The sequence below is a fragment of the Labrus bergylta genome, chromosome 12 (assembly GCF_963930695.1).
Source record: "Labrus bergylta chromosome 12, fLabBer1.1, whole genome shotgun sequence".
Classification (NCBI taxonomy): Eukaryota; Metazoa; Chordata; class Actinopteri; order Labriformes; family Labridae; genus Labrus; species Labrus bergylta.
Genome location: NC_089206.1, coordinates 19,805,628 through 19,828,127, shown reverse-complemented (window position 1 = coordinate 19,828,127; position 22,500 = coordinate 19,805,628). Strand labels below are relative to the sequence as shown.

The 22,500-nt window shown below is 46.8% G+C and overlaps 1 protein-coding gene across 2 annotated transcripts in view; it reads right to left on the bottom strand.

Annotated features, from left to right (window-relative positions):
* Positions 1-14,986: 14,986 nt before the first annotated feature.
* gata5 (GATA binding protein 5) overlaps positions 14,987-22,500 on the bottom strand; it is a 7,691-nt gene continuing 177 nt past the window's right edge. Inside the window, exons 1-7 of one of the 2 annotated variants that reach the window (XM_020628547.2) lie at positions 22,126-22,500; positions 21,404-22,031; positions 19,846-20,015; positions 18,282-18,410; positions 18,119-18,197; positions 17,911-18,038; positions 14,987-16,630 (exon numbers count right to left, since the gene is read on the bottom strand). The exon at positions 22,126-22,500 is cut by the window's right edge and continues 177 nt beyond it. In XM_020628547.2, the coding sequence (XP_020484203.1) occupies positions 16,514-16,630; positions 17,911-18,038; positions 18,119-18,197; positions 18,282-18,410; positions 19,846-20,015; positions 21,404-21,896 (1,116 nt within the window). In that variant the 5' untranslated portion in view covers positions 21,897-22,031; positions 22,126-22,500 and the 3' untranslated portion in view covers positions 14,987-16,513. Of the gene's footprint in view, positions 16,634-17,910; positions 18,039-18,118; positions 18,198-18,281; positions 18,411-19,845; positions 20,016-21,403; positions 22,032-22,125 lie in introns of both variants that reach the window. The other variant, XM_020628545.2, reaches the window with a different exon arrangement.

Genomic DNA, 22,500 nt, shown 5'->3' with positions numbered 1-22,500 from the left:
TCCACTGCACAGGGGGTCCGCTCCACGGACGTCCACTGCACGGGGGTCCACTCCTTGGGGGTCCACTGCACAGGGGGTCCGCTCCACGGACGTCCACTGCACGGGGGTCCGCTCCATTGGGGGTCCGCTCCATGGGGGTCCGCTCCACGGGGGTCCACTGCACGGGGGTCCACTGCACGGGGGTCCTCTCCATGGGGGTCCACTGTACAGAGGTCCACTGCACGGGGGTCCACTCCACGGGGGTCCACTGCACGGGGTTCCACTCCACGGGGGTCCACTCCATGGGGGTCCACTGTACAGGGGTCCACTGCACGGGGTTCCACTCCACGGGGGTCCACTCCAAGAGGGTCCACTGCACGGGGGTCCACTCTATGGGGGTCCACTGCACGGGGGTCCACTCCATGGGGCTCCAACTGTGAGTGTGTGTGTGTGTGTGTGTGTGTGTGTGTGTGTGTGTGTGTGTGTGTGTCTGTGTTTGTGTGTGTGTCAGTTTGAGCAATTTATTTTATTTTTATTGGAAATATAAAAATCTATAAAATTCTTCAGTTGCAAGGTCGATTATGAGCACACACACCACGTAGTGACCACTGAATGTAGAGGTAGAGGTAGTGACCACTGGATGTAGAGGTAGTGACCACTGAATGTAGAGGTAGTGACCACTGAATGTAGAGGTAGTGACCACGTGATGTAGATGTAGTGACCACTGGATGTAGAGGTAGTGACCACGTGATGTAGAGGTAGTGACCACGGGATGTAGAGGTAGTGACCACTGGATGTAGAGGTAGTGACCACGTGATGTAGAGGTAGTGACCACTGAATGTAGATGTAGTGACCACGGGATGTAGAGGAAGTCACTGCATGTGGGTCCACTGCACGGGGGTCCACTGCAGGGGTCCACTCCACGGGGGTCCACTCCACGGGGGTCCACTCCACGGGGGTCCACTGCACGGGGGTCCACTGCATGGGGGTCCACTGCACGGGGGTCCACTCCATGGGGGTCCACTCCACGGGGGTCCGCTCTACGGGGTTCCACTGCACGGGGGTCCACTCCACGGGGGTCCACTCCTTGAGGGTCCACTGCACAGGGGATCCGCTCCACGGACGTCCACTGCACGGGGGTCCACTCCTTGGGGGTCCACTGCACAGGGGGTCCGCTCCACGGACGTCCACTGCACGGGGGTCCGCTCCATTGGGGGTCCGCTCCATGGGGGTCCGCTCCACGGGGGTCCACTGCACGGGGGTCCACTGCACGGGGGTCCTCTCCATGGGGGTCCACTGTACAGAGGTCCACTGCACGGGGGTCCACTCCACGGGGGTCCACTCCACGGGGTTCCACTCCACGGGGGTCCACTCCATGGGGGTCCACTGTACAGGGGTCCACTGCACGGGGGCCCACTCCATGGGGGTCCACTGTACAGGGGTCCACTGCACGGGGTTCCACTCCACGGGGGTCCACTCCAAGAGGGTCCACTGCACGGGGGTCCACTCTATGGGGGTCCACTGCACGGGGGTCCACTCCATGGGGCTCCAACTGTGAGTGTGTGTGTGTGTGTGTGTGTGTGTGTGTGTGTGTGTGTGTGTGTGTGTGTGTGTGTCTGTGTCTGTGTGTGTGTCAGTTTGAGCAATTTATTTTATTTTTATTGGAAATATAAAAATCTATAAAATTCTTCAGTTGCAAGGTCGATTATGAGCACACACACGCGCACACACACACACACAGATAAGACATCAAAGCAGCAGCAGAATTACAGACCTTTAAAAACACTGCTGAATAAATGTTTATCTTTCTCTTTGTGTGTGTGCGCGCGCGTGTGTGTGTGTGTGTGTGTGTGTGTTCCACTCTCTCCACCCTGTGTATCTGCTGCACGTGTGGGCACGTGCCATTGGACTCAGACATGTTGGAGTGGGCGGAGCTCTAAAAAGGTGTGTGGTTACTCAGTGTGTCTGCTGGACACATGCCCACGTTTGGATACACACTGCATGGTAGTCCAGGAGACTCACACACACACACACACACACACACACACACACACACACACACACACACACACACACACACACACACACACACACAGGTGTAAAATGTCACCTTTGACCAGTGACAGGTGAGCTGTTTGGGGTCAGTGCAGTTATAAAAGGTGACTGGTTCCTGTGATAAGCCCTGCAGGATCTTTTTCTCATGCAGGGCTTATCATCAAAGTTCTATGAAATAAATGTCTATAAAATATGAATATTAGATCATCCTGGGAGAGAAGACCAAATGTTCAGGTGTTCAGGTGTCGTCAGTGTTTAGAGGGTTAGGGTCTGAAGTGGGCTCCATGCAGATTTCTGTTCAAAGAGATTCATTAAAGCTCAATCATGTTTGATGTTTGGAGCTGGGGTGATAATACAGGGGGTCATTTACACATGGATGTTTTCCTTTAGAGACCACATTCCTGCTCCTCCTCTTCCTCATGTTCCTCCTCCTCCTCCTCCTCCACTCCTCCTCCTCTCCTCCTCCTCCTCTCCTCCTCCTCTTCTTCCTCCTCCACCTCCTCCTCTCCTTCACACAGTATGGTGGTTAAGAGACAAAAACAGTGTTACTGTGATGGGAGCAGAGCTTACAATGAACTGTTACTCATGTCATGTTCATGACACTCTGAAAGAAAAGTTTGTGACTGCAAGTTAGCAGGGAATTGGTGAGGGGGACAATCGTGTCCCTCAGCATGGTGCCTGGGCCTAGTGTGAGTCCTGAGATTAGTTTGAAATGGTCTGAGAGGCTGAGACAGAGAGGAGCTGTCAGGTTCTCTCAGACCACCCAGAGTGATGAATCAAGGTGAGATGTCAAACACAGTCACAGAGAAAATACAAATTACAAACAGAGAGAGAGAGAATCAAACAATACTGAATACGCAGGTGTGTGTGTGTGTGTGTGTGTGTGTGTGTGTGTGTGTGTGTGTGTGTGTGTGTGTGTGTGTGTGTGTGTGTGTGTGTGTGTGTCTATTTATCAGATCAGAGTCAATGTGTACAGTAATAACACAGGAAAGAACCTAAGAGGCCGAGTGTCCTCGACTACACACACAAGTCTTTCAAGTAACAATATTTTCACTTTATCGTCAATCTCACTCTGATGAATGAAACACACTCACACATCCTGATCCACTCTTCTAATGTTAACACTCTCAAGTGTTTCTCTGAAGAGCAGAAGGCAACCCTCAGGCCGAAATATGAAGCTAACACTGGAACACCAGAACATGCAGTTCCTCCAGTGTCCACTAGAGTCTGTCTCCTGTGGTGAGTCAGTCCCCATAGAGCTCCATGTTAAAATAAACATGTTTACATCCTGGTATAAAAACAGTTTGGGTCTCTGGAGCTCATTTCTGTCTTTAGCTGTTCGGGTTGAATGTTTATACAACTCACCTGTTTACATTATATTAGGGCTTAATGGGATGTAGAATTAGGGGGTGTGGTCTCTTTGAGTGACAGTTGGGAGCTGCTAGCAGTCTGTTAGGTGTCACCTCAGCTAATTCAGTCCCTGACCTTTGACCCCTGGGCCGTGTTTGTGCTGTTGGAGTCTTTTGGAGATTTGTTCCTGTAAATATCAAACTAATAATCTGTCTCTCTGTGAGCATTATTGGACAAACAGACCGTCCAACAAGTCTGAGCTCCACAACCAGTCACATTAGAACTTTATTTATTTTATTTTAGGGTGAGAAGAAGGGGATGTTAAACCCAGCAGTGTGTAACATCATGTTACATGACATACAGAGAGACACAGCCGGCCTTTCTGTCTGTGTATCCATCTGTGAGCTGATTTGTTGCTCTGCATCTCTGTATCAGGCCTGTGAGTCGTGTTGTTGTGTTGCTGCCGACTTCCCGCCTGTTTCCTGCGTGTTCGGCCTCCATGACAGGACGTCCCAGCTTCCTCTCGCTGTGTGTTTGTGCTGATAAAGGCTGAGTGCGTTTCTATTTCTGTCCCTCAGTCTCTCTCTCTCTGTCTCCATGTGATTCCTGCACATACAGAGCTCACATCCATCTTCATTCAGGGTAGTAGAGACGGACAGAGGACTGCGGGTTGGGGGGGGAAGGGGGGGGCGACGGGGGGATCAGTCAGATGTATGGACTGCAGACAGATGGAGGAGGTGGGGTGGGGTGGGGGGGTTGTGAAGGATGGTTTAAAGATGGCTGATATGAAGCATTCTACAGTCAGAAGATCCGTCCTCCTGATGCAACAGCAGACGGATGGTTTGGCCTCGGATGGAGTGAGTGTGCTGGAGCTGGGGGGGGGGGGGGGGGGGGGGGGGGGGGCGGCGCGGGGCAGGGGGTGTGATGGGTGCAGACTCTGTCCTGATTGATGTTTTGTTTCTAGGCCACGGCCTTCATCCAACACCCAACAACTCTACATGCAGAGTTTCAGAAGGGTTTGAGGAGTACCTCTTATTAATGAAGCCTGAACAAGCTTCACAGATCGCTCAGTTTCTCATTTTAACGCAAACATGTTGCTATCGTCTCCCTTTAACGCCCCCTGAGAGCGAACGCTAAAAACTCACTCCTTAGAGTTCACCCTGATTCCTCACACGCTCCAGAAAAATGCCTCCTCACCCTGCTGTGGCCCCATTGGCTGTCAGCGGGACCATTCATTGTGGTAGAAGCCAATGAGCAATAGGAGTTCAGCCAATCAGAGGACAGCGGCTGGCGACCGTGAGGGAGATACTGGAAATAGCTGGACAGTGTTTGTGGGCTCCTGCCTGTCTGACAGAAAGCAGAACGCCAAAGACACGAGAAAGAAAAGCAATTAGGCAATAAGAGCACGTCGTCCTCTAAGGATCCCACATCAGTCTCAGAGGGGCGATAAGGGACAACCGCCGCCACCGAGCACGAGGCTTAGATGAAACGTGATCAGAGAAAGAGAGGAGGGGGAGAGAGGGATGAGTTCAGAGAGGGGACCAGAGGAGAAAGTCAGAGACGATGATGATGATGATGAGTAAGAGGTTACAGGGCGACCACCTGATGGAGATGGATTTTCTGCATTTCAGTTTGTCTCTCTTTTAAGTTTCAAAACCACCTGAATGTATTTAAGTCCGTGATCTCTTAACAACTATTGATTTTGTGGCTGTGGCTCAGCGGTAGAGTGGCTCGTCACTTAACTGAAAGGTCAGGGGTTCTATCCCCAGCTCCTGCAGCAACATGTCCTAACCAGGTACCCTAACCCTCACTCTCCAAACCTTCACCTTCACAGGACCCTGAGGTCACGTCCTAGCTGATGTTCCTGAACTTAATGTGTGTGAGCCAGGCAAAAAAAGAAACTAACATGCAGATGAAGCAGAAGTTTAGTTTGTGACTGTGTTGGTTTTCATTTAGTCTGTGATCGGAAACAAATCCACCTGGATCCCTCTCAGTCTGTGATGCAGGAACGTTTGTGTGACGTGTCTCTGAATGAACGATGAGCCCACTGAGAGAAACCAAAACCACACAGACCCCTTGATTTGAAGTCAGATTCTTTCTAAAAACATTGACAGCCAGCACATTTCTAACATCTCTGAGCGCTGACTCAGACTCTAACCCGGCAGCTCGGCTCTAAACCCTGCAGACGGTCAGTCTTTGGTCTGTGCATTCTTCCCCTCCTGATATCATTGAAATGAATAGAGTGCATCTCAGAGGTTTCATGTTGGCTCCATGTTGGCTCCATGTTGGCTCCATGTTGGCTCCATGTTGGTTTCATGTTGGCTCCATGCTGGTTTCATGTTGACTCCATGCTGGCTCCGTGCTGGTTTCATGTTGACTCCATGCTGGTTTTAATGCTGGCTCCATGCTGGTTTCAGGTTGGCTCCATGTTGGCTCCATGCTGGCTCCATGCTGGTTTCATGTTGACTCCATGTTGGCTCCATGCTGGCTCCATGTTGGCTCCATGCTGGTTTTATGTTGGCTCCATGCTGGCTCCATGCTGGTTTCATGTTGACTCCATGTTGGCTCCATGTTGGCTCCATGTTGGCTCCATGTTGGCTCCACGTTGGCTCCATGCTGGCTCCATGCTGTCTCCATGCTGGTTTCATGTTGACTCCATGTTGGCTCCATGTTGGCTCCACGTTGGCTCCATGCTGGCTCCATGCTGGTTTCATGTTGACTCCATGCTGGCTCCATGCTGGTTTCATGTTGATTATCCAAATTATCCAAATTACTAAATTATGAATTAGGGGAATTGCACTGAATGGTTAAAAAGTTATTTGGAAAATAGAAAGCAAGTTTTTACAGTTTGCTGGTTTTGACTCGCAGTCTAAAAAAGTTATGTGTGGGGTCCCACAAGGATCAGTTTTGGGCCCAAAATTGTTTAATCTGTATATTAATGACATTTGTCAAAGTTCTAACATTTTGCAATTTATTTTGTTTGCTGATAACACAAATATTTTTTGTTCATGCTGGCTCCATGCTGGTTTCATGTTGACTCCATGCTGGTTTCATGCTGGCTCCATTCTGGTTTCATGTTGGCTCCATGTTGGCTCCATGTTGGCTCCATGCTGGCTCCATGTTGACTCCATGTTGGCTCCATGTTGGCTCCAGGCTGGCTCCATGCTGGCTCCATGTTGGCTCCATGTTGGCTCCATGTTGGCTCCACGTTGGCTCCATGCTGGCTCCATGCTGGTTTCATGCTGGCTCCACGTTGGCTCCATGCTGGCTCCATGCTGGTTTCATGCTGGCTCCATGTTGGCTCCATGTTGGCTCCATGCTGGTTTCATGTTGGCTCCATGTTGGCGCCATGCTGGCTCCATGTTGGCTCCATGTTGGCTTCATGTTGGCTCCATGTTGGCTCCATGCTGGCTCCATGCTGGTTTCATATTGGCTCCATGTTGGCTTCATGTTTACATTTATGAAAAGTAAGAGTAAAACATCAACTGACTGTCATGGTATTGACATGACAATTTTAAAAAAGACACTAGACTGCATAATTACTCCATTCACCTACATATGTAATTTGTCACTTAAAACTGGTATTTTTCCTGAAAAACTGAAAATGGCAAAAGTAGTCCACGCTTTAAAAATGGTGACAAACATTGTTTTAATAATTAGATGATTTTATAGAAAAAAATAATCTAATAAGTGAGAAACAGTATGGATTTAGAACAAATAGAAATACTGCTTTAGCATTAATAGAATTCATAGAAAAAATCACAGCAGCCATAGAAAACAAGAATTACACGGTCGGCGTATTTATTGATTTAAAAAATGCTTTTGACACTGTAGACCATGATTTGTTATTATCCAAATTACTAAATTATGAATTAGGAGAATTGCACATGAATGGTTAAAAAGTTATTTGGAAAATAGAAAGCAAGTTTTTTCAGTTTGCTGGTTTTGACTCGCAGTCTAAAAAAGTTATGTGTGGGGTCCCACAAGGATCAGTTTTGGGCCCAAAATTGTTTAATCTGTATATTAATGACATTTGTCAAAGTTCTATCATTTTGCAATTTATTTTGTTTGCTGATGACACAAATATTTTTTGTTCAGGAAACGATTTGAAGTCCGTTACAGAGACTATAGTGTGTGAAATGGATAAACTGAAATTGTGGTTTGATGAAAATAAATTATCGTTGAACTGTAATAAAACTAAATTTATGATTTTTGGAAATAGAAAAAAGGAGGAACACATCAGCATGTCTGTAAACGATGTTCTCATTGAAAGAGTTTCTCAAGCAAAATTTTTGGGAGTCATAATTGATGAAAAGCTGACGTGGAAACCTGACATAGAATATGTAAAGAGAAAATTGTGTAAATGTATTGGTGTTTTGTACAGAGCAAAGGACAGTTTGGACGCCGCTTCTCTCCATATGTTGTACTGTTCGCTTATTCTTCCATATTTCACTTATTGCAATGAGGTATGGGGCAGCACGTATGTGACCAACACTAAACCTTTGTTTGTTTTACAGAAAAGAGCGATCAGACTTGTAAACAAAGTGAACGTTAGAGAACATACTAACAGACTGTTTATTAGCTGACGTGTGTTGAAATTTCAGGATCTAGTTCACTTGAAATAATTGTTAGTCATGTTTAAAGCTAGAAATAGATCATTACCCGAAAATGTACAGAAGTTGTTGGTATTTACATCTAATGAGGAGGATCATAGACGGAGATTTAATTTTAAAAGTCCATTTGCACGCACTACATTAAAACAAATGTGTATCTCAGTAAATGTAGTTAAATTATGGAATTCTCTCGATAGTCATTTAAAATGCTGCTCAAGTATCATTCATTTTTTGTTTTGTGAAAGAAAGCGAAAACAACAGGTTAGCCATCTTATTCTGTTAAACAGTATCTTGTGTTATTAGGAAAGGGGCAGATATTATAAGTTTTCTTCTTCCTGCTCCTGTTTGCTCATGAACAGTGTTTCAGCATTATGAGAAAATATTTTTTGTTGTGTATTATGGTGTTGAAACCATACACTGAATTGAGCAAATAAATCAAATATGAAATGAAATGTTGGCTCCATGTTGGCTCCATGTTGACTCCATGTTGGCTCCATGCTGGCTCCATGTTGGCTCCATGTTGGCTCCATGCTGGCTCCATATTGGCTCCATGTTGGCTCCATGCTGGTTTCATGTTGGCTCCATGTTGGCTCCATGCTGGCTCCATGTTGGCTCCATGCTGGTTTCATGTTGGCTCCATGCTGGCTCCATGTTGGCTCCATGCTGGCTCCATGTTGGCTCTATGTTGATAAGGCAATGTAAGGAGTAGAAAGTAGAGATATTTGGGGTAAAGATTTAGCAGGTAAGAGTCCAAAGGTTTACACGACAATGATTTCATCCAAACACGATAACCTTTTGTCCATTAACCCAATGATGGCGTTCCGGTGTCTGAATACGGAGGGTTTTAAAAAGAAGTCCTATGGTGAAAAATTTTGGAAACGTCAGCGTCTCCGAAAGGAAAGAAAAGGATTGTGGGTGCTGAAGGAGAGATAATGTGCAGGCAGTGGAGAAAGAGTCCTCATGCAGCTCTCTTTACGATGTCTGTAATGATTATTTAGTGCAGTCCATCTCTGAGTCAGTGACCTGCAGGCCAAGCAAGAGCTGAAAGTGTGTGTGGGGTGTGTGTGTGTGTGTGTGTGTGTGTGTGTCTGTGTCTGTGTGTGTGTGTGTGTGTGTGTGTGTGTGTGTGTGTGTGTGTGTGTGTGTGTGTGTGTGTTAAAAATACCAGCAGACATTTGGAGCCTGGCTGCTGGCTGTCACGCCGCCCTGACACCAACTCGAGGTGATGCTCTGAGAACCATAGCGATGACCACTAAGGAGGGCTGTACCTGGCACACATCACTCCACGCCACACACACACATGCACATAAACACACACACACACACACACACACACACACACACACACACACACACACACACACATACACACACACACACACACACACACACACACACATTGACATAAACATACAGAAACCTGGATCAGAACCAGACTCATGATGAACAGACAGAAACCTGGAGCAGAACCAGACTCATGTAGAACAGGTAGAAACCTGGAGCAGAACCAGACTCATGATGAACTGACAGAAACCTGGACCAGAACCAGACTCATGTTGAACATACGGAAACCTGGATCAGAACCAGACTCATGATGAACAGACAGAACCCTAGAGCAGAACCAGACTCATGATAAACAGACAGAAACCTGGATCAGAACCAGACTCATGTAGAGCAGACAGAAACCTGGACCAGAACCAGACTCATGTAGAACAGGTAGAAACCTGGAGCAGAACCAGACTCATGATGAACAGACAAAAACCTGGATCAGAACCAGACTCATGATGATCCAGACTGATTGAGTTGTATGACAGAGATCAGAGAATGCCCTGACTCTAGAAAACTGCTCAGGATTATATTCCACTCTGAAAATTTGTCCGTGACTTTGAAATCACTATAGAAGTTGTTTGCTGAACGGCCGACTTTAGTAATAGTTATCAACCTTCTCAGCGTCAATGTGTCTCTGACTCTTTGTCCTCTCAACCTCATCACCCCCCATCATATACCCCATCCCACAACACCCCCCCCATCCATCTATCTGCTCCTTTGACTAGGAGGAATCCTTAAAACCTACCCCGTCCTCTTTTATTACTCCTCTGTGTTCATAGATCTCCCCCTCCTCTCATCAGCTCCTGTCCTCACCCATTCCACACATCCCTCCCCCCGTGTGTAAACTTACCTCTCCCCCATCTTAAGGTGATTGAGAGAGAGAGAGAGCGAGAGAAAGATAGGAAGGGAGAGGGGGTGGTTAAGCCTCAACTTGACCCCTGCTTTCTGGGCTCTGAGGAGTCCCATTTCCACCCAGATTGTACACACACACACACACACACACACACACACACACACACACACACACATGTAATCATGTGAATTTGGCGCCTGTTAACATCCATCAGTCTTAAACTCTCTGCAATGATATGTGTTTAATCGTGTGTGCAGTGTGTTCGTAATTCTGAAAAACAACATAAATGGACACTAAAGCAACATCTCACCAGATATTTATCAGATCAATATCAGTTTGTACATGTTAATGATAAGTCCTCTATGCACACCAAAGTTAGACATGGAGTGCCACTGTGCCACAAATGTATTATGGGAGGTAGAGCCTTCAGTTATCAGACCTGCTCGTGGTACAGTCTCTAAATGTACTATGGGAGGTAGAGCCTTCAGTTATCAGGCCTGCTCGTGGTACCTATACTCTTTAATATGTGTACTGTTTAATACTGTTTAAATATGTGTGTGTGTGTTGTAGGTGTTTTTTATAAATGTTTTTGTGAAGTGTGTGTATGAATTGATGAGGGACTTTTTATTAATTCCACCCTAAAGGTCATGTCCCCCCCCCCCCCCCCGCCTAAACTTCCTGTAACTTTTTTTTTCTCGAGGAAACAATCAAACTGTAGGTCAGGAAGTCATTGTTCTTGAGTGTCTCCTAGTCATCCATCAGCCTGTCGTCTGTTTTTATCCTTGCTCGCTCTCCTGTCGTGTTTTAGAATCACTTCGTGTACAGACCCTCAGCTAATAATACCACGAGGCTGCTCAGAGAATACATGAACACTACAGGGTCACCACAGCCTCTGAGTCTGTGTTTGTGTGTATATTTGTGCGTGTGTGTGTCTGTGTGTGTGTGTGTGTGTGTGTGTGTGTGTGTGTGTGTGTGTGTGTTTGTATATTTGTGTGTGTCTGTGTGTGTGTGTATATATTTGTGCGTGTGTTTGTGTGTGTGTGTGTGTGTGTGTGTGTATATATTTGTGCGTGTGTTTGTCTGTGTGTGTAACATGTACTTTGGTTTATGGCGCTCTAGTTGTATTTGAACCTTTGCTCAGTTTGTCGTCTGAACTTTATACTGAAATAGTCTCAGATTTGTCATGTTAACAAACACACAAACAAATACACACACACACACACACACACACACACACACACACACACATTGAACTTTTAGTCTTTATTGATCTCCATCTGCAGGAGCTGCTGTTGATGACGACAGGATGGAGAAGTGAATCTAAACGTCTACTGTTTATCTCAAAGCCGCTTTATTCTCCTCCAGGTGTGTTCACCTGCACGCCTCTCCCAGCAGCTGATAAGAAGCAGCCTGTTGGCCAACTGTCATAAAGCGCTGCTGTTGTTGGTGCCGGGATGTCGCCAAGGCGGCTGTAAAGCAGCAGCCGCGTCGCAGAGAGGCCGACCTGGACCCGACCGCCATAAAGACGACCTGGACCCGATTGCCATAAAGACGGCCTGGAGCTCAACCTTTGGTCAACGTTTAAACACGATACAATAGAACACGCCCTGCTACACATGCACACACACATATACACAATAACACACATACACACACACATTAACACGCATATACACACACATTAACATACACACACATTAACACACAAAATAAACACACATTAACACACACATTAACACACTATATATAATCAAGTAGACGATGAAGGTCTCAGTTGGAGCTGGGTGGTCTTGTGAACATCCAGTCCCTGTCTCCTCATCCTGACCCTCCTGTCCACAGGATTCTGGTCTGCTGGTAGATCAGACCACAGTAGCTGTCCCACCATGGTCCCTTGTGACTTTCTGCAAATACAATCACAACAGATAGATGAGTGGTCATTTCTCTGAAGGTATCAAGGAGCCACAGCTAGTGTGCTTAATGTACCACCTACAGTAAGCACAGACTATGTAGACCTCTTCTCTTCCTCTGACCATACTGCTCATATCTCAGATATCAGCACTAACACTGTCCCTACTCTGCTCTGGATGTGAACTCACCTGTTGACTATTTGTACCTGACATGGAGGTTTCTTAATAATAAGCATGCTGCATGTGTTTGCCCTGTTGTAACTAACTGTAGTGTGTATGCTGTACAGACTTTTAATAGTGTCCCCTCTCCCTCTCAAACACACACACATGCTGGTTATGTGAGCTAACGCTAGCTAGCTAACTAATAATATGATATTACAGTTGAGCATCATAGTGTGTCAATGGCCGTCGCCATTGACTGACACTAAAAAGTCTCAGTGGATGTACACGTAGAAGTGAATGGTTTTGAACGTTAATCAATGAATGTGCTATCACATAACAGGCTAACCCTAAGCCTCCTCTGATGGAGGACTGGGATCTGATAGAGGACTGGACTCTGATAGAGGACTGGGATCTGATAGAAGACTGGGATCTGATAGAGGACTGGGATCTGATAGAGGACTGGGATCTGATAGAAGACTGGGATCTGATAGAGGACTGGGCTCTGATAGAGGACTGGGATCTGATAGAAGACTGGTGGAGGACTGGGCTCTGATGGAGGACTGGGATCTGATAGAGGACTGGGCTCTGATAGAGGACTGGGCTCTGATGGAGGACTGGGCTCTGATGGAGGACTGGGCTCTGATGGAGGACTGGGATCTGATAGAGGACTGGTGGAGGACTGGGCTCTGATGGAGGACTGGGCTCTGATGGAGGACTGGGATCTGATAGAGGACTGGGCTCTGATAGAGGACTGGGATCTGATAGAGGACTGGGATCTGATAGAAGACTGGTGGAGGACTGGGCTCTGATGGAGGACTGGGATCTGATAGAAGACTGGGCTCTGATAGAGGACTGGGATCTGATAGAGGACTGGGATCTGATAGAAGACTGGTGGAGGACTGGGCTCTGATGGAGGACTGGGATCTGATAGAGGACTGGGCTCTGATAGAGGACTGGGCTCTGATGGAGGACTGGGCTCTGATGGAGGACTGGGATCTGATAGAGGACTGGTGGAGGACTGGGCTCTGATGGAGGACTGGGCTCTGATGGAGGACTGGGATCTGATAGAGGACTGGGCTCTGATAGAGGACTGGGATCTGATATAGGACTGGTGGAGGACTGGGCTCTGACGGAGGTCTGGGATCTGACGGAGGACTGGGATCTGATAGAGGACTGGGCTCTGATAGAGGACTGGGATCTGATGGAGGACTGGGATCTGATGGAGGACTGGGCTCTGATGGAGGACTGGGATCTGATAGAGGACTGGGTTCTGATGGAGGACTGGGATCTGATAGAGGACTGGGATCTGATAGAGGACTGGGTTCTGATGGAGGACTGGGCTCTGATGGAGGACTGGGATCTGATAGAGGACTGGGCTCTGATGGAGGACTGGGATCTGATAGAGGACTGGGCTCTGATAGAGGACTGGGCTCTGATAGAGGACTGGGATCTGATAGAGGACTGGGCTCTGATGGAGGACTGGGCTCTGATGGAGGACTGTGATCTGATAGAGGTCTGGGCTCTGATAGAGGACTGGGATCTGATAGAGGACTGGGCTCTGATGGAGGACTGGGATCTGATAGAGGACTGGGCTCTGATAGAGGACTGGGCTCTGATAGAGGACTGGGATCTGATAGAGGACTGGGCTCTGATGGAGGACTGGGCTCTGATGGAGGACTGGGCTCTGATGGAGGACTGTGATCTGATAGAGGTCTGGGCTCTGATAGAGGTCTGGGCTCTGATAGAGGACTGGGCTCTGATAGAGGACTGGGCTCTGATGGAGGACTGTGATCTGATAGAGGTCTGGGCTCTGATAGAGGACTGGGCTCTGATGGAGGAGTGATGTCAGTAAAATGTTTGATTAAAATATTGGAGAGAAATCAAACATGCTGTACAGACTTTTAATAGTGTCCCCTCTCCCTCTCAAACACACACACATGCTGGTTATGTGAGCTAACGCTAGCTAGCTAACTAATAATATGATATTACAGTTGAGCATCATAGTGTGTCAATGGCCGTCGCCATTGACTGACACTAAAAAGTCTCAGTGGATGTACACGTAGAAGTGAATGGTTTTGAACGTTAATCAATGAATGTGCTATCACATAACAGGCTAACCCTAAGCCTCCTCTGATGGAGGACTGGGATCTGATAGAGGACTGGGCTCTGATAGAGGACTGGGATCTGATAGAAGACTGGGATCTGATGGAGGACTGGGATCTGATGGAGGACTGGGATCTGATGGAGGACTGGGATCTGATATAGGACTGGGATCTGATGGAGGACTGGGCTCTGATGGAGGACTGGGCTCTGATAGAGGACTGGGATCTGATAGAGGACTGGGCTCTGATAGAGGACTGGGATCTGATAGAGGACTGGGCTCTGATGGAGGACTGGGCTCTGATGGAGGACTGTGATCTGATAGAGGTCTGGGCTCTGATAGAGGACTGGGCTCTGATAGAGGACTGGGCTCTGATGGAGGACTGGGCTCTGATGGAGGATTGTGATCTGATAGAGGTCTGGGCTCTGATAGAGGACTGGGCTCTGATGGAGGACTGGGATCTGATATAGGACTGGGATCTGATGGAGGACTGGGCTCTGATGGAGGACTGGGCTCTGATAGAGGACTGGGATCTGATGGAGGACTGGGATCTGATAGAGGACTGGGCTCTGATGGAGGAGTGATGTCAGTAAAATGTTTGATTAAAATATTGGAGAGAAATCAAACATCAGGTGAATAAAATGTGAATCAGTTTATTTACAAGAACAGATTCTAAAGAGCAGTCGGGGACTTCTTTACAACATTTTCACAATAAAATTAAAAACTTTCACAATAAAATATGATTAAACGTTTATCTCCTTCTTTTTGTTTTCTTCATTCAAGGTCATTGCACGTCACGTCTCATAATAAGTGATGAAGTCCTGACGTGTGGTCCTGGTTCTAAAGACGGGTTTTGTGTGTCTGCTGTTAAAACTAATAAGTCCTAATGTGAGTGAATCAACCTGCAGAGGCTTCACCTGTCCTTATCGCCACATAAATAATGAGCCTATAAAAGTTAACCATCTACACGTTGTCATAAAAAAACCTCTCCTGTCTTTTTTCTGTTTCTGCTCCGACGACAAAACACACAAACTATTCTCAGATGAAGATCCCGTTTAGACGATGATGAGCTTTCAAAGGTTATTAAACCCCGTGTTTACCTCCACGCCATCCTCTGTGACACGTATTTACCTCATAGGAAGCTCTCATTGGACCTAACAGGACGTTAGTTCAGCAGTCCTGGTTACTTCCTGATTCAGTCCATGTTTAAACCTGATTTAGCCCTTCTTTTAGTCCAGTCTGAGTCTTTGCTTAGTCCTGGTTTGGGCCCTGTTTAGTCCCTTTTTAGACCTGGGTTATTGAGCTGTTGGATGTTGGACTGAATGGTCCTGTTTTTGGTCTTGAGTAGTCCTGTTTTTGGTCTGGTGTAGTCCTGTTTTTGGCCTGTTGTAGTCCTGTTTTTGGTCTGGTGTAGTCCTGTTTTTGGCCTGGTGTAGTCCTGTTTTTGGTCTTGAGTAGTCCTGTTTTTGTTCTGGTGTAGTCCTGTTTTTGGCCTGGTGTAGTCCTGTTTTTGGTCTTGAGTAGTCCTGTTTTTGGCCTGGTGTAGTCCTGTTTTTGGTCTTGAGTAGTCCTGTTTTTGGCCTGGTGTAGTCCTGTTTTTGGTCTGGTGTAGTCCTGTTTTTGGTCTGGTGTAGTCCTGTTTAACGCTGAGTTTGGTCCTGTTTTGGTCCATGCCAACCTGGTTCTTACTGGTCAGGTGTAGTATTGTTTTTGGTTCAGATCTTGGCCTAGTGTAGTCCTGTTTTTGGTTCAGATCTTGGCCTGGTGTAGTCCTGTTTTTGGTTCAGATCTTGGCCTGGTGTAGTCCTGTTTTTGGTTCAGTTCTTGGCCTAGTGTAGTCCTGTTTTTGGTTCAGATCTTGGCCTGGTGTAGTCTTGTTTTTGGTTCAGATTTTGGCCTAGTGTAGTCCTGTCTTTGGTTCAGTTGTTGGTCGGGTGTAGTCCTGTTGTTGACCATGTTTGGTCCTGGTTTGGTCCTGATGTTGACCTGTTCTGGTCCTGTTTTGGGCCTGGTGTAGTCCTGTTGTTGGCCAGGTTTGGTCTCTCTCTCCTGCAGCGCTAGGAAAAAGCTGGGTGGAGCTCTGTCTGTCCTCCCCCATGGAGCCACATCCACCTGTGTGAAGTCATCAGCTGTGATGTCATCAGGTGTTGCAGGTGGAGGAAGTTCAGGCCTGAGACAGAGCGCACCAGTTCTGTGCGGACATGGAGGTCGGGGTGAAGACGAAGTCCTCGTATTTAATGTCCACGTGTCCTGAAGCCAGGCCGTCCAGCTGAGACGCCGTCTGCTGGGGGGGCGGAGACATTCACACTGAACGTTAACAGGTGTTCATATGATGTCAGTCTAAATGGTCACTAAACTGGAGTTACTAATAAAAGTAGTGATTCGTTTACATCTTTGTGAACTGAAGCTCTGGTCTGTTCTCCAACTAAACACCCTCATGTTCCAGCTGTGGAAAAGCATCAGACTGAAGACATGAGCCAGCAGATCTCACCCTGATGAAGTCATGAGTGACCCTGATAAAGTCATGAGTCAGCAGGTCTCACCCTGATGAAGTCATGAGTCAGCAGATCTCACCTTGATGAAGTCATGAGTCAGCAGATCTCACCCTGATGAAGTCATGAGTCAGCAGGTCTCAACCCTGATGAAGTCATGAGTCACCCTGATGAAGTCATGAGTCAGCAAGTCTCACCTTGATGAAGTCATGTGTCAGCAGGTCTCACCCTGATGAAGTCATAAGTCAGCAGGTCTCACCTTGATGAAGTAATGAGTCAACAGATCTCACCCTGATGAAGTCATGAGTCAGCAGGTCTCACCTTGATGAAGTCATGAGTCAGTAGATCTCACCTTGATGAAGACATGAGTCAGCAGGTCTCACCTTGATGAAGTCATGAGTCAGCAGATCTCACCCTGATGAAGTCATGAGTCAACCTGATGAAGTAATGAGTCAGCAGGTCTCACCTTGATGAAGTCATGAGTCAGCAGGTCTCACCTTGATGAAGTCATGAGTCAGCAGGTCTCACCCTGATGAAGTCATGAGTCAGCAGGTCTCAACCCTGATGAAGTCATGAGTCACCCTGATGAAGTCATGAGTCAGCAGTTCTCACCTTGATGAAGTCATGAGTCAGCAGGTCTCACCCTGATGAAGTCATGAGTCAGCAGGTCTCACCCTGATGAAGTCATGAGTCAGCAGATCTCACCTGATGAAGTCATGAGTCACCCTGATGAAGTCATGAGTCAGCAGATCACACCCTGATGAAGTCATGAGTCAGCAGGTCTCACCTTAATGAAGTCATGAGTCAGCAGGTCTCACTCTGATGAAGTCATGAGTCAGCAGGTCTCACCTTGATGACTCACAGTGTCACAGCGTAACCATGTTAACACACAGACCAGGACATGAATATCACGCCACTATGAATCAAGGAGGTCATGGGGGCGGGGCTTCATTACGGCGCAGTTACATAATCATAGTGTGAAAAAGGTTTAGGGTTCGGGTAATATCACACACACATACACACACATACACACACACACACACACACACACACACGTATAGGAGGGTACCTGAGTGGCAGATGTGATGGTGTGTCTGGTGTACGGGGACGGGGTCATGTTGGGTTCACTCTTGATGGTGGAGGCGTGTTCAGAGACAGAGAGCGAGGACGGAGAGCTGCTGTCGGAGGGGGTGGAGCCTAAAGGACAGTCACAGGAGGAGTACCACTGAATGTAGAGACTCTGTAAGAAGCTGCTGTGTGGTTCTTTCTTTACTCACCTGTTTTATTTTTGGGCGTCTTTGGTTTCCTCTTCCTGGTCTGAATGCTCTCTTTCTTCATGGCCAGAGGTCGGGGTACCTGAAGGAGGGGGGGACAGGTGAGCGAGGGTACCTGACAGAGCATGGTTCCTCTTTCCACATTAATGCGAGGAGCTTATTTTACCCCGTGCAGCTTCATGTAGAGTCCACAGGCGTTGCAGACGGGCTCTCCGTCAGCATTTCGTCTCCACAGTGTGGTCGTGCTGGTGTGACAGTTTGTGCAGCAGAGACCGGCCCGGCGAGACGTCGTCTGCTGCAGGACAGACGAGGAGAAACCATAACATGAGATAAAAGAGAGATCACAAAGACGGCCACAGATAAATGTTTGAAAAAATTTTTTCTCACAACAAAACTTTACAAAACCATAAATCTGTCGTCTCTGTGCCTTTAAATACATCCTGAGAGATTGACAGCACGACGTCACCGTGAAGTTTCAAACAACAACAATCACTCTCCATCCTCGAGTCATAAAGTCTGACAACACACACACACACACACACACACACCTCCCGTCAAATCCCGTCCACACCAACAGTTTTTAAAAAATCTCAGTCCACATGGCAACGCAAAAACGATGGAAAACGCTCACATAAGCATGCCATAAGCATGCCAGGCCAGTAGGTGGCGATAATAGCTGTGTCTCGTTCACATCAAACACCGTAAAAGAACATTGCGAGTATGCGTATTAAGCGTCCTTTTGACAGTGGCGATTTGGAAAAGATGGCGAAACAAGTCAACAAACAAAAAGCCGATTCATTCGTTTGGACGGACGACAAAGTGGAGTTGCTGCTTAGAGTTACACTTGAATGCAATTCATGCAATTAAACCTAACAGCAGCGAACAGATGTAAACAAACCGGTAGCCCGCCATCTTGGTTATGACGCATGCTCAACACGCAAGTCGACGTAATTACGTCACTATTACAAAAAGCTGTGTTTTAACCGTTTTAACTGTTCACACGAATACAAGTAAACATAATTTTTTTTTTTAATCTCCACCTTGCGATGCGTTTTTCAAAGACTTTGTTTGCAGTGACCAAAAACTCAGTTATCAATTGTTTTCATGTGGATGGGACGCCAAAAGGGAGAGAAAATACTAGGTTTTCAAAAAAATCGTATATGTGTGGATGGGGCTTTAGTCTCAATTTCTGCAGAGAGTACAAACATCTCGTTCAAGGGCGAGGTCAGAGCCGGACAAATATAACTTGAAAACTGAACCAAACTGGAGAAGGAGGGTCTGAGAACGACACAGCTGGGAGGCCTTGAATCCCCCCCCCCCCCCCCACACACACACACACACACACACACTCACACACACACTCACACACAGTCCATCCCACACCCATCTCCACAGACTACACCCAAAGACACAGAGTGATAGACAAACATATTCACACACGGATGGTAGAGGCTGCTGTGTAGAGTCCATCAGTATTAACTCATCTATTCATACACACTTACACTCCGCCAACGAAGCAGCGGGAGGAAATCTGGTTTAAGTTTCTTGGACACATTGGACATGTGTCTGCAGGAGCTGGGGATCAAACCCTTGACCTTCCAGTTGAAAGACGACCAACTGTACCAACTAAGCCACATTACGGACTGCTGTGGCTCAGTGGAGCTAAACTGTGTGTGTGTGTGTGTGTGTGTGTGTGTGTGTGTGTGTGTGTGTGTGTGTGTGTCTCTCACCAGTCGTTTGTGCGGTTTGATTAGCGGTCTGTTGATTCCGTTCATCTTGTGGTAGAGGCCGCACGCGTTGCACAGGTAGTGTCCGGTTCCATCCCTGCGCCACAGCGGCGTGGACACCGAGCCGCAGTTCACACACTCCCGACCCTCAGTGGACATGTCGTCCATGAGCTCTGAGCACGCAGGACACACGGGACAACACAAAGCGTTTAAGTACAACATTTGGTTTGATCCCGTCTCCATCACGCCGTGTGACCTGAAGTATGACATCACAGGATTGTGAAACGGTCTCTGTCGCTCGCTCAGTCTCAGACAATCTGACAGTTAGTTCATTGTTTTGTTGTTGCCGTGGTAACCAACAGGTATGGATTCAGTAAAGATTCCTCTTTTAGTTTGTGACCTTTAAAACACACACACAGACACACGCACACATGCACACACACACGCACACACACAGACACACACACACACACACACACACACACGCACACACACACACAGACACACACACACACACACACACACACACACACACACACACACACAGACACACACACACACACACACACACACACACACACACACAAACACACACACAAACACACACACACACACACACACACACACACACACACATACATACACACACACACACACACACACACACACACACACACACACTAATTATTTATTATTTATTATAGATTATTTATTATTTAAATATTTATTCTGAAGTGTTTTTAACTCTCATGACATTAATAAATCAGACTTTAATGATATAAAGAAGAAATGTTTAATGACGTTTAGAGACTTAAAAGATTTAAAAACTAAATATCAACCTGAACTCAGAGAGGATTCACACGTTTAATATCTAAACATCATTAAATCAGAATTCTTTAATTTAAATCAGAATAATTTAATTTAAATCAGAATACTTTCATTTAAATCAGAATAATTTAATTTAAATCAGAATACTTTCATTTAAATCAGAATACTTTAAATCAGAATAATTTAATTTAAATCAGAATAATTTAATTTAAATCAGAATACTTTAAATCAGAATAATTTAATTTGAATCAGAATACTTTCATTTAAATCAGAATAATTGAATTTAAATCAGAATACTTTAAATCAGAATAATTGAATTTAAATCAGAATAATTGAATTTAAATCAGAATACTTTCATTTAAATCAGAATAATTTCATTTAAATCAGAATACTTTAAATCAGAATATTTTAATTTTAATCAGAATACTTTGATTTAAATCAGAATATTTTGATTTAAATCAGAATAATATTTTAATTTAAATCAGAATAATATTTTGATTTAAATCAGAATATTTTAAGTGTGTTGGTGATAAAATGCTGAACGTGTTTTTTATCTTGGAGGTTTTGGAGCACGCGGACCTCTCTTTCCTTTATTATGACGTCATAATTAATCCTTTCTCTCTTATATATTTATAATATAATATAAAATATAGATTTATAATTATTTTTGGGTTCATACTCGAGCTCTGGTCTCATTCCCTGGTCTCGGCTAGAGTCGGTCCGGTTTACTCACCCAGACTGGGCCTCCTGGCGGTGCTCCCTCCGCGGCCCTGCAGGCCGATCACTCCACTCTCAAACGGTCCCGGAGTCCAGGAGGACGAGGCCATCTCCGGGCTCATGTATGCGTATGGGCCGGAGTAAGACCCCCCCACAGAGCGGACCAGGGCACCTCCGTACTGATCTCCCCTCCCTCCGTTACCCAGCAGCAGCGGGCTCTGGTAGCCGGGGTCCCGGCCCGAGCTGCTGCCGAGCGGCGGGCTGTGCGTGAACGAGAAGCCGTGCGGGGGATGCGGGGGGCTGCTGGGGCTGAACCCGGAGCCGTCCTGAGGCCAGCCGTGAGTCTGGTGTTGGGGGTCACAGGTCTGAAGGTAGGGCAGGGGCGGCAGCATGGATGGGACCCTGCTGGTCGGGACGTAGACCGGAGAGCTGGCCGCGGCGTGGAGGTAGGTCCCGGTGTCGTGGGGGTACGGGGTCTGGGGGGAGGACAGGCTCAGACCCTGGTACATGATTAAACCCGGGTCAGCTCAGACCAGGATCAGTTTATTGACTCGGTCCTAAGTGGGAGTTACGGTCCAGACCCGTACCAGCGTCTGAATCCGGATCACTTCTCACGGAGTGTTGAAGTAGATCTTCTTCTGATTCTTGGAAAGAAAAAAAAGAAATTAAAGTTTTACGCAGCCCGTTGATTCCGTGACGTCACATATACTGAGTTAACAGGTGTGAGTTAGATCTCACCTGAGCAGACATGAAGGTGTGTGTAAACAGGACTATCTCTCTCAGGTGTGCTTCACGTCCACCTGTGTGTCTCTCTGCCCTCACTCAGAGCTGGAACAGCTTCTCTCTCTACTCCTCTCTCTCTCTCTCTCTCTTTCTCCCTTTCTTTCTCTCTCCCTCTCCCTCTCTTTCTCTCTCTCTCTACTCCTCTCTCTCTCTCTCTCTTTCTCCCTTTCTTTCTCTCTCCCTCTCCCTGTCTTTCTCTCTCTCTACTCCTCTCTCTGTCCCTCTCTCTCTCTTTCTCCCTTTCTTTCTCTCTCCCTCTCTTTCTCTCTCTCTTTCTACTCCTCTCTCTGTTCCTCTCTCTCTCTCTTTCTCCCTTTCTTTCTCTCTACT